Here is a 15645-nt window from a genome sequence, read left to right on the forward strand (position 1 = left end):
GTCGTTCCCCTCTTCACTCATTTGCGTTCTTCCAGGAAGAGCAGCGCTGGGAGGTCTGAAAACGTCATTTTTCACCGCGAGTTTTACATGGAATTATATCGTTTCTCGCGGTGTGCGACTTTTATTTTGAAAAGCAACCATACCCCAGAGCCGGATGTGCTATATCTCACACTGTTAGCTTGACAGTCGCATGTAAAGCTGAAGCCACTGCGGAGCGTCGCGTAAAGATCCTGTGGAGGAGCTGGAGGTTGGCTGGCGTGGAGCGGAAGCCAGGGGACCAGCTCGACTTCATTCAGACACTTTCTTTTGCTAAAGAAACAGAAGAAACCCGCGTCGCTTCTACACAGCCTCCACACATCACATCTGGATACACGCTTCACATCTGGATACACACTCCACATCTGGATACACACTTCACATCTGGATACACACTTCACATCTGGATACACACTTCACATCTGGATACTTTGTGTGGGGAAAGTATGAAGTCGTTGCAGAAGGATGCCATGATCACAGGTAAATATATCCTACACTAGGCAGTAGGTGGCTGGTGTGTTTCAGTCATCTACCGGGTTTCAGTTTTACAGACAAGACACATTCGAGATAATTTACTTAGTGTACCTCTCACGAATTCAACGCTTTTTAGAAGGTATGCAAATACTTTTAAAAGCAGCTTCCTGTGTTGAAAAAGAGTGTAGCTAGCTCTTCTCCCGGGTCCATGACCAGCTCTCTACAGGTTGCTGTGAGGATGAAGACAGAAGACCGTAGGCCAGATGTTTACACAGCAGTGTTACCGGCTTGTGTTTGTGCTACTGAGGCACGTACCGTCGGTATGCAGGTCGCCAGTCAGACTCGTGTCTGGCGGGCTGCCGCTGCGCGTGCCACACACATGTATGGAAGACGGTGCGGTAAAGCAACAGTCATCATCCAGTCAGGTAACGGAAACAGCTTGTCGAGGATTTGTTACGCTGCGCAATGCATGCACAAGCTGCGTTACTGCACGATGAAGAGACGACGAGGCGGCGGCGTCGTGTCAGTTATTGTTGCTCAGCATGGACACTCAGGTTATCATCACAATCACCATAGCATCAGCTTATGATCACAGCAGTCAGCTTGTCATAACAGTCAGCTTATGATCATAGCAGTCAGCTTGTCATAACAGTCAGCTTATGATCATAGCAGGTTATGATCATAGCAGTCAGGTTATGATCACAGTAGTCAGGTTATGGTCATAACAGTCAGGTTATGGTCATAGCAGGTTATGATCATAGCAGGTTATGATCATAGCAGTCAGGTTATGATCATAGCAGGTTATGATCATAGCAGTCAGGTTATGATCACAGTAGTCAGGTTATGGTCATAACAGTCAGGTTATGGTCATAACAGTCAGGTTATGATCACACTAGTCAGGTTATGATCATAGCAGCCAGGTTATGGTCATAACAGTCAGGTTATGGTCATAACAGTCAGGTTATGGTCATAGCAGGTTGTGATCATAGCAGGTTATGATCATAGCAGTCAGGTTATGATCATAGCAGTCAGGTTATGATCACACTAGTCAGGTTATGATAATAGCAGTCAGGTTATGGTCATAACAGTCAGGTTATGGTCATAACAGTCAGGTTATGATCATAGCAGTCAGGTTATGATCATAGCAGTCAGGTTATGATCATAGCAGTCAGGTTGTGGTCATAACAGTCAGGTTGTGGTCATAATAGGCTCAGTATGTTGGTTCAGGTTTGTGCTTACAGAGCTTAAAATAACCGTAGCTGTTGCACGCACAACCTGCAGTGGCACGAGGGCGAGATTAGAGCTTTTTTATTTCCCAGAAACGGGTGAAACGGAGCAGATGTGGGTCCACCCTTCCCCTCTCAAAGTGCTGTACTGGTTGCAAGGCAGAAGTGTGTGGCAGTATTGTGTTAACCCGCAGCTATCTGGTTGAATGAGGACGCACAAGTTGCAGTGAGCCACTGTGGGTTGTCGTGCTCCCCATTCATTGTCCAATGTGAATAAGACATGCGCGTAAAGAAAAGGTAATATTGATGATGATGATGATGATGATGATGATGATGATGAAAGAGAAGGTCTGGTGTGGTGTGCGTTAACATGGAGGAGGTCCATGACTGTATGGACGAGGAGATGTGGATCTAAACATTGCAGGTTATGCCGAATAAAAAGCTCTGCTCGTATCCAGTGAGGCTCTGTGATTCGGAGCAGCCTGGTCCTTTACTCGTCTACACGTCTTAACTGTCGCCTATAGACTTGGATTGACCGTGTTGGATCAGTCCTGTGGTTAGACGAGAGCTGCAGACCAGAAACCAGTGCGTGGTTCTGTGGTAACCAACTGGAAGTAAACAGCAGGAGTCTTCCTCATTCACTCCCTGCGGACTGGGTGATGCTCACATTTCTCCTCTAGTCGACACCCCACTAATACCCCTGCAGCACCATATTAACAGAAGAGGACATTAAACCGACTTGCTGGCTAAAGTGCTATGCATCATATGTTGAAAACGTTTTTTAGGGGCTTTTAATTGACCTTTTATAGTTTCAATGAGTTTAAAATACATCATTGTTTATTTTCTAATGGAAGAACGTGGGGGATTCATTATATGTTCAAACAGACCACATGGCTGTTTAGTTTTGCAGTTAAACAAATCGGTTGAACATTTACCACAAATGTAGGCTACGTACCGTTTTGCGGTGGAAGGGGGTCCGGCAATGCATGTTAAAACCTTAGAGGAAGAACTTCTGAAGAGCTGCAGAGATGATGTGGTATTGCCCCAACACGAGCGTTACACGTGTGTAGAAGATAATGAAGGAGACTTGGTATTGTCATCACCGTGTGCATATTTACATATGTCATGTCTACATCTATCTATGTAGCTATGTCAAGTCTACACGTGTGTAGGTAGATATGTCATGTCTACATGTGTATATGTAGCTATGTCATATCTACATGTCTATATGTAGATATGTCACGTCTACATGCGCATAGGTAGATATGTCATGTCTACATTTGTATATAAAGCTATATCATGTCTACATGTGTATATGTAGATATGTCATGTCTACTTGTGTATATGTAGCTATGTCATGTCTATATGTGTCTATGTATATGTCATGTCTACATGTGTATATGTAGCTATATCATATCTACATGTCTACGTAGATTTGTCATGTCTACATGTGTATATGTAGATATGTCATGTCTACATGTGCATATGTAGCTATGTCATGTTTACATGTGCATAGGTAGATACATCATGTTTACATGTGTATATGTAGACATGACATATCTACATGTGTATATGTAGCTAAATCATATCTACATGTGTATATGTACCTATGACATATCTACATGTGTATATGTAGACATGACATATCTACATGTGTATATGTAGCTATGTCATATCTGCATGTGTATATGAAGCTATGTCATGTCTACATGTGTATATGTCATGTCTACATGTGCATATGAAGATATGTCATGTCTACATGTGTAGATGTAGCTATGTTATATCTACATGTTTATATGTAGACATGACATATCGACATGTGTATATGCAGCTATTTCATGTTTGCATGTGCATATGTTAATATATCATGTCTACGTGTATATGTAGCTATGTCTTATCTGCATGTGTATGTGTAGCTAAGTCATGTCTACATGTGTATATGTAGCTATGTCATATCTGCATGTGTATATGAAGCTATGTCATGTCTACATGTGTATATGTCATGTCTACATGTGCATATGAAGATATGTCATGTCTACATGTGTAGATGTAGCTATGTTATATCTACATGTTTATATGTAGACATGACATATCGACATGTGTATATGCAGCTATTTCATGTTTGCATGTGCATATGTTAATATATCATGTCTACGTGTATATGTAGCTATGTCTTATCTACATGTGTATGTGTAGCTAAGTCATGTCTACATGTGTATATTTAGCTATGTCACGTCTGCATATGCATATGTAGATATGTAATGTCTACATGTGTATATGTAGATATGTCATGTCTATATACGCATTGGTAGATATGCCATGTCTACATGTGTGTAACTATTTAATATCTACATGTGTATATATAGACATGTCATGTCTGCATGTACATGTAGATATGTCATGTTTACATGTGTATATAGCTATGTCACGTCTACATGTGTATATGTAGCTATGTCATGTCTACATGTGTATATGTATATATGTCATGTCTACATGTGTATATGTAGCTCTGTCATGTATACATGTATATATGTCATGTCTACATGTACATATGAAGATGTCACATCTACATGTGTATATGTAGCTATGTCATGTCTGCATGTGTATATATAGATATGTCATGTCTACATGTGCATATGTAGATACTATGTCATGTCTACATGTGCATATGTAGCTATGTCATGTTTACATGTGCATTTGTAGATATATCATGTCCAGATGTGTCTCTATAGATATGTCATGGCCACATGTGCATATGTAGCTATGTCATGTCTTCTTGTGTCTATGTAGATATGTCATGTCTGCATGTGTATATGTAGCTATGTCATGTCTGCATATGTCTATGTAGACATGTCATGTCTACTTGTGCATAGGTAGATATGTCATGTTTATATGTAGACATGTGATATCTACATTTGTATACGTAGACATCGTCTACGTGTGTATATGTAGCTATGTCATATCTACATGTGTATATGTAGACATGACATATCTACATGTGTATATGTAGGTATGTCATATCTACATGTGTATATGTAACTATGTCTTATCTACATGTGTCTATGTAGCTATGTCATGTCTACATATGTATATGTAGATATGTCATGTCTACATGAGTATATATCGATGTCATGTCGACGTGCCTGTGTAGCTATGTCATGTCTGTCTATCTATCTATCTATCTATCTATCTATCTATCTATCTATCTATCTATCTATCTATCTATCTATCTATCTATCTATCTATCTATCTATCTATCTATCTATCTATCTATCTATCTATCTATCTATCTATCTAGTCAACTGTGTAGGTTTCGAATTTTATTTTAAATTTTTTAATTTCGTGTGCTATTTAATCATTACATTTACACATGATAATTTTTGAAATGAGAAATTAACTGCAGATTTTGAATATTGGCAGTTTTACGAAAATTGATGGCGAGTCGAAAATTTGCTCTAACATTTTTGGAGTTGAGAAGCTCCACAAACTGGAGACCAGCCGGCCAGTCACGCTCACAGATCCCGCTGTGAACTAGCCAGAGGTCTCTCGAGAGACCGGTCTCGTAGACGAGAGGCTTTTATTTCCCTGTTGGCATATGGTTGTTTAAATATCATAACACAAATGTTCATTCTGAAATTAACGGAACCTGTGATCATCTGCCTTGTTCTCCTGTGGAGGGATTGGTGTGAAATTCACCAGGTTTCCTTGGTTAACCTCTCGATATGTTTAGGGCAAACTCTTCGGTGTTCTTTGTCGATGTGTTTGTAAGCATAGGATTTCAGATGGCTTCAGTAAAATGAGCTTTTTAAACCTGGGCAATGAATGTGGGGTTTTGAATTCACTCTGCCAAAGTTGATCAAATAAAATATGTGCTGATAAAACCGTTTGATTCCTATCAAACTTTGATTTGAAGTGTCATAAGGGATGCATGCATCGGCAGAACTGATTGTTGCTGCCGAGCAATGCACCCCCTATTGGTCTTGTTGGTTACGGTAATCCCACCCCAGCCCCTGATGTAAGCGGTTCTGTCTTGTAGCACGCCAAAGAGTTGGTGCCACTCCGGAACAATCCAAAGGAGGTGAATCAAGTGAACTGGACTTGCTATATATCCGTGAAGACGTTTCGCCTCTCATCCAAGAGGCTTCCTCAGTTCCTGCCTTCCTGACTAGACCAAGCTAGTCTGACTGGCTGCTGATGAGACTCAGAATTTATCCTCTTGGAGTCGTTGTCAGAGCCATATAGATGTCCATGGCTCTTTGTGTCCCGATGTTTACCAACGCCCGTCGCTAACAGAGCCATAGATACGAGTGGCTCTTTTGTGTACCGATGTTTGGCCGCGCCCGTCGCCATCGGAGCTGTTGATTTGCATGTTTAGCAGCGACGGTGGTTGGGGGTGTTAGGTTCGACTTCATTGTTCAGTGGTCATGAGAGTGGTTGGAGCCGTTAGTGAGCGACTGTTGTTCTTGGATGAGAGGCGAAACGTCTTCACGGATATATACCAAGTCCAGTTGCACTTGATTCAACTCCTTTGGAGAACCATGACCTGGATGAATGAGAACATTCACAGACCACTCCGGAACAGGTTTTCCTGGCTCACAGCCGGTTATTTGGCTGTCAAAACGCGAAGAACTGGTTAGAGATTAGGCACTGGCTCCAAAGCAGCCCTCCAGTTGCCTTGGTGAAAAGTGGTAAAGTAGGGAATCAAGTTAAGTGTAGATATCAGGTGCACCATGGCTGGTAACATGCCTTTGTTGAGAGCTATAACAATGTTTATTCATGGCAGCTTTTTGGTTGTTTCACTTAAACACTTTACTTCTTGGGCCCGTTGCTTTACACTAAGGATAAAACTAATGAACCAAGAGCTCGGGACTGGTTTCTAGCATTTTAGTGGGAGGCTCTGCCTGCATCCGATTAAGCCTTTTATTATTTAACCAGGTCTGTCTATTTTATCCCTCTACAGTTTTATCTTTAAATTTGTTTTTCAAACAAATTCTTTGTATCTTATAACATTTTTAGCTTTCAATTTCATCGTATTCTGTATTTCTTATTTAATGTTTACGGCTTGTGTAAAGGACTTTTTGTTGCCTTTTTATATGAAACGTGCTCCTCAAACTTGCCTTGCCTTGGCTGGGAATATGGAGAGGAAAAGCTAGAAACGCCTATAAGTGTTTGATTAAATGGCTAAAACAAGAAATTATCCCCATTTTTGTAGAACTAACTTTGGACATTTCCCTTATACCCACAGTCCTGCAATAGGGTGTGACCAGAAGCCAGGACCCTGGACCATCTTGTGCCATGAAAACACAAAAAACGAGAGGAGCCACACCGACCTCTCCATCCTGCCGACGGAAGTCTTGCTTTACCTTACGAGGTAAAAAGAAAGATGGGGTTATCCAAGGCAAGCTGCGCATACGATCCATACCTGGAGCCTTTCTGGTGTTGGGGATCATTGTGGTGGTTGTTGGCACTGCCCTGGCCGTGGCAGGATACTGGCCCTACAGAGTGTCCCACTCATCCGTCCTGGGGCCTGCAGAGAGGGGGGGCATCACTAACTCACAGACATCTGGGTTGAGGCTAGGCAGTAAAAGCTTTCTCTCTACAGCCAGCCTCATCCACAGCGAGCGGATGAAGCTTCTGGGCCCTGTAATTATGGGAGTGGGACTCTTCATCCTCATTTGTGCAAACACAGTTCTTTATGAGAACCGCGACAGGGAGACTCAAATGCTATTGGCCCAAATGCGCAGTGTTATCTGTTCTGTTTCAGCAGCCGTGCCCTCGACCAACCTTTCTGAAATGGCAGCTGCCAACTCAATGGCTCGACACTACCAGTGGGTAAGCAGTTTACCAGCTGCCCACCTCAACATCCTCTGCCTGCCGCAGCTGGCCAGCTCTGAGCCCCTGCTCCGTAGAGAAGCCAGAGAGCAAGAAGAAAGGGCCGACGGTATCTACCAGCAAGCAGTCCTGCAAACGGAGGCACTCCACCACCAGGAGTCTACCTCACCCTTGTCACTCCAATCCTCTCACTCATCCAACTCCTGTAATTCCAGCAAGACCGACTTTAACACATGGTCTTGTGCTGAACCTGAGCAGAGAGCCAGTCTCATCCCCCAGCTCCCACTGCCCTTCAAGCCCACCAACCTCTTGGTTTCAGCCAGTTCTATGTCCACTCTCGAAGGAGATGACTGGGGGGTCCCCATTACCCAGATCAGGCGTTGCCACAGTATGAGCTACAGGACTAACACTCACATGCCCCCAAACACCCTTCATCTGGGGGAAGGTCCCTTAAGACCCAACAGGGAGGGTCAGATAGTTCAACTCAAGCCTGTGAAGAGAGACAGTCTGCAAGTTTGTATGACTATGCCAGGGCAGGCTGCAGATCAACCAGAGCTCACGCCCGTGGAAGAGCAAACCCATCGCAGCTGGCCTCGGCTGGACTTTGGCTGTGGAAGAAAGTACTTTAAGCTGGAGAACAAAGAGGACTCGATCGACAAGTTGCTAGAGAAAATGGAACAACAGTGTTCCCAGTGGGATAAAAGTTTTGGTTCAGGGCCTTTCCAGTGAAGGACGAACTCAGATTCAGGGTTTCAGCAGTGTGTCAAGAGAAGGATTGCTTTGAACACAGCCACATCTAAAACCAGGAGCATTATTTTATTTTCATTATTGTTTATATTGCACTATATTTTCTGAGATGAGTTCTGTGTGAAGCTGAAAGAACATCTTGCAAAAGTTGAGTCGTGTACCACTCTGAACTTTTTTAGTAAGGCACTTCCAAATATATACACATACATACATACATACATACATACATACATACATACATACATACATACATACATACATACATACATACATACATACATACATATACACACAAACACACACACACTCACTCACACACACACACACACACACACACACACACACACACACACACACACACACACACACACACACACACACACACACACACATATAGCAAAACTAAAGCTAAAACTCAAAGTAAAGCCTCTGGTTCAGTCTTGCACGGGAAATGGATGTTCAGAGCAACAACAGAAAGTTTCCACTCTGAATACTGACTGGTTGTGGGGCAGCCTCAGTATCTTTTTTGAAAGAGTGGAACAATGCACAGATCCAGTGATAACTGGGTAGTTTCTACATGAACAGCATTTTGCCGGTCTGTTTACTCTTTTAATGTGTTTGGCAGAAATGGGAAGGATCCTCTGGTCTCTGTTTGGCTGAGCATCTGATTGTTTCCAGGACACACAGTAAGACAGTAAGACGCCGTAAGCAGAAGAGGGGTGAAAGAGGATGAGGGCCTACTTTCACTGTGCAATCGCTTAAAACCAATCTACCTGGACTCACAAGCCCGAAAGGTGCTGATACCTTTTGACAAAAGCAGTTGGTATGTGAAAGCAGTACCCGACCTGCCATGAACTCAAATGCATTGCATGGTGTCGATGTACCATATATTACATCGTAGTAGTTATGCAGAATGATGGGATGTTGGCTTACCCCTCAGGAGGAAAGATAGTCAACTGTCTTCAGGAGAATGGTATGTCAGTTTCTTGTCTTCCTCCTGAGCACTACCGTATTAGCTAGTAGACCATTGTGTAATGACGCAGGCCTTTTTACCCTGCTGATTGTACCTTTCACGAAGTCCCAGAGTCCAGCCTGTATTCCAGAGGGTCCCTCCCTCCTCAGTGCAACAGGGGGGGGGGGGACCATGTACCATGTACCATGTGAAGAGGCAGCTAGCTTGCCAGCTGGAATTACTGGGATGGTCAGTGTTTTTGCATGCAGTTAGGGATGCGGTGCTATCTCAGAGGGAAAATAACACAGAAGTGACTCCCTCCCTTCTTTTTCCTTCTCTTCCAGTGTCCCATGTGGGAGGGGACCCTGTTACTGTGTTTGAAATACCACAGTCTCACTTTTTCTTTTTGTCTGTGCTGCCTGTTTTGTATGCCGTGTGTGACAATTTGTGTTCTTAATGTATACCAAGCAATATGAGCATTCAGAGTGAACAACCAATGGCTATGTGTAGCCCTGTGTCCACTTCCAGTTTTAGCCACAGCATCATGCCTGTGTTTCAAATATAATGCAAAGCAAAATGTTTTCCTTGTGATTTGTTTGATTTATTCAAGTCTTCAAGGCAGCCTGGCTGTATATGAAATGCAGTCACATCAGTATGCTCAAGACTGACTGCCCCATCCCTCTCTAGCCCATCTCACATGTTCAGCCTGACAGTGTCCGTCTGGGGTGGGGACCACAGGTGAAAGTACCATATATGAAATATATACCATATATGCAGGGTGAAATATATACCATACATGCAGGGTGAAATATATACCATATATACAGGGTGAAATATATACCATACATGCAGGGTGAAATATATACCATACATGCAGGGTGAAATATATACCATATATGCAGGGTGAAATATATACCATATATGCTGAGGTGGAACTACCATACATGCAGAGGAGGAATATATACCATATATGCAGTGTGAAATATATACCATACATGCAGGGTGAAATATATATCATATATGCAGGGTGAAATATATACCATATATGCAGTGTGAAATATATACCATATATACAGGGTGAAATATATACCATACATGCAGGGTGAAATATATACCATATATGCAGGGTGAAATATATACCATATATGCTGAGGTGGAACTACCATATATGCAGAGGAGGAATATATACCATATATGCAGTGTGAAATATATACCATACATGCAGGGTGAAATATATACCATATATGCAGGGTGAAATATATACCATATATGCTGAGGTGGAATATATACCATATATGCAGTGTGAAATATATACCATATATGCAGGGTGAAATATATACCATATATACAGAGGTGGAACTACCATATATGCAGGTAATGCAGCTGCCTTGGGGCCTGCAACAGTTTAAGGCCTACGCGCACAGACCCCTCTTTATCCCGCCGCTTTCATATCGAAGATCTCGAGTACTGAGTCTACAGTATACCGTATGTTAAAAATGTGCAAAGTGTGCCTGCGTGTAATTATGGACATGCACAGTACTTTGTAGCAAAATCCATACAGAATAGTTAGCTAGCTGGTGAAGTTTCAAGACTTCACACAGCAAAAACCCCAGAGAGTGTGTGTATGATGAAAGTAGAACTTATCTATTATTTATTTGCCTAATAATCAACCTAAACCCTTGTGTTTTGTGTTTGTAAGGTCTATGCGTAGACATGAACATTGTTGTCAGTATGTGGGTAGGCCGTCATCGATTATGTTTTCATCTGTTTCAAGGTGCACCGTCAACAATTATGTTTTCATCTGTTATGGTGCTCCGACAACAGATGTTGTTCAGTAGGCCGGTCTATCACCATCTGGGCCTCGTTATCATGACTCCTCTTCTATAGCGCAGCAGTCTCCTAGAAATGATTTCTTTCAGGTGCCAACTGTGCAGTGTGTTTCCCTGTTTAGGGGTCGACTGTGCAGTGTTTCCCTGTTTAGCGGTCGACTGTGCAGTGTATTTCCCTGTTTTGGGGTCGACTGTGCAGTGTGTTTATCTGTTTAGGGGTCGACTGTGCAGTGTGTTTCCCTGTTTAGGGGTCGACTGAGCAGTGTTTCCCTGTTTAGGGGTCAACTGTGCAGTGTATTTATCTGTTTAGGGGTCAACTGTGCAGTGTATTTATCTGTTTAGGGGTCGACTGTGCAATGTGTTTCCCTGTTTAGGGGTCGACTGAGCAGTGTTTCCCTGTTTAGGGGTCAACTGTGCAGTGTATTTATCTGTTTAGGGGTCGACTGTGCAATGTGTTTCCCTGTTTAGGGGTCGACTGAGCAGTGTTTCCCTGTTTAGGGGTCAACTATGCAGTGTGTTTCCCTGTTTAGGGGTCAACTGTGCATTGTATTTATCTGTTTAGGGGTCAACTGTGCAGTGTATTTATCTGTTTAGGGGTCAATTGTGCAGTGTGTTTATCTGTTTAGGGGTCGACTGTGCAGTGTATTTATCTGTTTAGGGGTCAACTGTGCAGTGTATTTATCTGTTTAGGGGTCAACTGTGCAGTGTGTTATCTGTTTAGGGGTCAACTGTGCAGTGTGTTTCCCTGTTTAGGGGTCAACTTTCCAGTGTGTTTCCCTGTTTAGGGGTCAACTGTGCAGTGTGTTTCCCTGTTTAGGGGTCAACTGTGCAGTGTGTTTCCCTGTTTAGGGGTTAATTGTGCAGTGTATTTATCTGTTTAGGGGTCAACTGTGCAGTGTTTCCCTGTTTAGGCGTCAACTGTGCAGTGTGTTTCCCTGTTTAGGGGTCAACTTTCCAGTGTATTTATCTGTTTAGGGGTCAACTGTGCAGTGTGTTTCCCTGTTTAGGGGTCAACTGTGCAGTGTGTTTTCCTGTTTAGGGGTCAACTGTGCAGTGTATTTATCTGTTTAGGGGTCAACTGTGCAGTGTATTTATCTGTTTAGGGGTCAAGTGTGCAGTGTGTTTCCCTGTTTAGGGGTCGACTGTTTAGTGTATTTATCTGTTTAGGGGTCAACTGTGCAGTGTGTTTATCTGTTTAGGGGTCAACTGTGCAGTGTATTTATATGTTTAGGTGTCAACTGTGCAGTGTATTTATCTGTTTAGGGGTCAACTGTGCAGTGTGTTTCCCTGTTTAGGGGTCGACTGTGCAGTGTGTTTCCCTGTTTAGGGGTCAACTGTGCAGTGTGTTTCCCTATTTAGGGGTCAACTGTGCAGTGTGTTTCCCTGTTTAGGGGTCAACTGTGCAGTGTATTTATCTGTTTAGGGGTCAACTGTGCAGTGTGTTTCCCTATTTAGGGGTCAACTGTGCAGTGTGTTTCCCTGTTTAGGGGTCAACTGTGCAGTGTATTTATCTGTTTAGGGGTCAACTGTGCAGTGTGTTTATCTGTTTAGGGGTCGAATGTGCAGTGTATTTATCTGTTTAGGGGTCAACTGTGCAATGTGTTTCCCTGTTTAGGGGTCGACTGAGCAGTGTTTCCCTGTTTAGGGGTCAACTGTGCAGTGTATTTATCTGTTTAGGGGTCGACTGTGCAATGTGTTTCCCTGTTTAGGGGTCGACTGAGCAGTGTTTCCCTGTTTAGGGGTCAACTATGCAGTGTGTTTCCCTGTTTAGGGGTCAACTGTGCATTGTATTTATCTGTTTAGGGGTCAACTGTGCAGTGTATTTATCTGTTTAGGGGTCAATTGTGCAGTGTGTTTATCTGTTTAGGGGTCGACTGTGCAGTGTATTTATCTGTTTAGGGGTCAACTGTGCAGTGTATTTATCTGTTTAGGGGTCAACTGTGCAGTGTGTTATCTGTTTAGGGGTCAACTGTGCAGTGTGTTTCCCTGTTTAGGGGTCAACTTTCCAGTGTGTTTCCCTGTTTAGGGGTCAACTGTGCAGTGTGTTTCCCTGTTTAGGGGTCAACTGTGCAGTGTGTTTCCCTGTTTAGGGGTTAATTGTGCAGTGTATTTATCTGTTTAGGGGTCAACTGTGCAGTGTTTCCCTGTTTAGGCGTCAACTGTGCAGTGTGTTTCCCTGTTTAGGGGTCAACTTTCCAGTGTATTTATCTGTTTAGGGGTCAACTGTGCAGTGTGTTTCCCTGTTTAGGGGTCAACTGTGCAGTGTGTTTTCCTGTTTAGGGGTCAACTGTGCAGTGTATTTATCTGTTTAGGGGTCGACTGTGCAGTGTATTTATCTGTTTAGGGGTCAAGTGTGCAGTGTGTTTCCCTGTTTAGGGGTCGACTGTGCAGTGTATTTATCTGTTTAGGGGTCAACTGTGCAGTGTGTTTATCTGTTTAGGGGTCAACTGTGCAGTGTATTTATATGTTTAGGTGTCAACTGTGCAGTGTATTTATCTGTTTAGGGGTCAACTGTGCAGTGTGTTTCCCTGTTTAGGGGTCGACTGTGCAGTGTGTTTCCCTGTTTAGGGGTCAACTGTGCAGTGTATTTATCTGTTTAGGGGTCAACTGTGCAGTGTGTTTCCCTATTTAGGGGTCAACTGTGCAGTGTGTTTCCCTGTTTAGGGGTCAACTGTGCAGTGTATTTATCTGTTTAGGGGTCAACTGTGCAGTGTGTTTATCTGTTTAGGGGTCGAATGTGCAGTGTATTTATCTGTTTAGGGGTCAACTGTGCAGTGTATTTATCTGTTTAGGGGTCGACTGTGCAGTGTGTTTCCCTGTTTAGGGGTCAACTGTGCAGTGTGTTTCCCTATTTAGGGGTCAACTGTGCAGTGTGTTTCCCTGTTTAGGGGTCAACTGTGCAGTGTGTTTATCTGTTTAGGGGTCAACTGTGCAGTGTGTTTCCCTGTTTAGGGGTCAACTGTGCAGTGTGTTTATCTTTTTAGGGGTCGACTCTGCAGTGTATTTATCTGTTTAGGGGTCAACTGTGCAGTGTATCTATCTGTTTAGGGGTCAACTGTGCAGTGTGTTTCCCTGTTTAGGGGTCAACTGTGCAGTGTGTTTCCCTGTTTAGGGGTCAACAGTGCAGTGTGTTTATCTGTTTAGGGGTCAACTGTGCAGTGTGTTTCCCTGTTTAGGGGTCAACTGTGCAGTGTGTTTCCCTGTTTAGGGGACAACTGTGCAGTGTGTTTATCTGTTTAGGGGTCGACTGTGCAGTGTATTTATCTGTTTAGGGGTCAACTGTGCAGTGTGTTTCCCTGTTTAGGGGTCAACTGTGCAGTGTGTTTCCCTGTTCAGGGGTCGACTGTGCAGTGTGTTATCTGTTTAGGGGTCAACTGTGCAGTGTATTTGTCTGTTTAGGGGTTGACCGTGCAGTGTGTTTCCCTGTTTAGGGGTCAACTGTGCAGTGTATTTATCTGTTTAGGGGTCCACTGTGCAGTGTGTTTCCCTGTTTAGGGGTCAACTGTGCAGTGTGTTTATCTGTTTAGGGGTCGATTGTGCAGTGTATTCATCTGTTTAGGGGTCAACTGTGCAGTGTGTTTCCCTGTTTAGGGGTCAACTGTGCAGTGTATTTATCTGTTTAGAGGTCAACTGTGCAGTGTATTTATCTTTTTAGGGGTCGACTGTGCAGTGTATTTGTCTGTTTAGGGGTCAACTGTGCAGTGTGTTTACCTGTTTAGGGGTCAACTGTGCAGTGTATTTATCTGTTTAGAGGTCAACTGTGCAGTGTGTTATCTGTTTAGGGGTCAACTGTGCAGTGTATTTATCTGTTTAGAGGTCAACTGTGCAGTGTTTCCCTGTTTAGGGGTCAACTGTGCAGTGTATTTATCTGTTTAGGGGTCAACTGTGCAGTGTGTTTCCCTGTTTAGGGGTCAACTGTGCAGTGTGTTTCCCTGTTTAGGGGTCGACTGTGCAGTGTATTTATCTGTTTAGGGGTCAACTGTGCAGTGTGTTTTCCTGTTTAGGGGTCAATTGTGCAGTGCATTTATCTGTTTAGGGGTCATCTGTGCAGTGTGTTTCCCTGTTTAGGGGTCGACTGTGCAGTGTATTTATCTGTTTAGGGGTCGACTGTGCAGTGTGTTTATCTGTTTAGGGGTCGACTGTGCAGTGTGTTTCCCTGTTTAGAGGTCGACTGTGCAGTGTGTTTTTCTGTTTAGGGGTCAACTGTGCAGTGTGTTTCCCTGTTTAGGGGTCAACTGTGCAGTGTGTTTCCCTGTTTAGGGGTCGACTGTGCAGTGTATTTATCTGTTTAGGGGTCAACTGTGCAGTGTTTCCCTGTTTAGGGGTCAACTGTGCAGTGTATTTATCTGTTTAGGGGTCAACTGAGCAGTGTGTTTCCCTGTTTAGGGGTCAACTGTGCAGTGTGTTTCCCTGTTTAGGGGTCGACTGTGCAGTGTATTTATCTGTTTAGGGGTCAACTGTGCAGTGTGTTTCCCTGTTTAGGGGTCAATTGTGCAGTGTATTTATCTGTTTAGGTGTCAACTGTGCAGTGTGTTTCCCTGTTTAGGGG

At 43.3% G+C, this 15645-nt stretch overlaps 1 protein-coding gene across 1 annotated transcript; it reads left to right on the forward strand.

The window, feature by feature from the left end:
• Positions 1-7031: 7031 nt before the first annotated feature.
• On the forward strand, positions 7032-8297 carry tmem200b (transmembrane protein 200B). The gene has a single exon (XM_056298977.1). The coding sequence runs from the start codon at positions 7032-7034 to the stop codon at positions 8295-8297; it is 1266 nt and encodes a 421-aa protein (XP_056154952.1).
• Positions 8298-15645: the final 7348 nt, after the last annotated feature.

This window comes from Lampris incognitus, chromosome 18, assembly GCF_029633865.1.
Source record: "Lampris incognitus isolate fLamInc1 chromosome 18, fLamInc1.hap2, whole genome shotgun sequence".
NCBI lineage: Eukaryota > Metazoa > Chordata > Actinopteri > Lampriformes > Lampridae > Lampris > Lampris incognitus.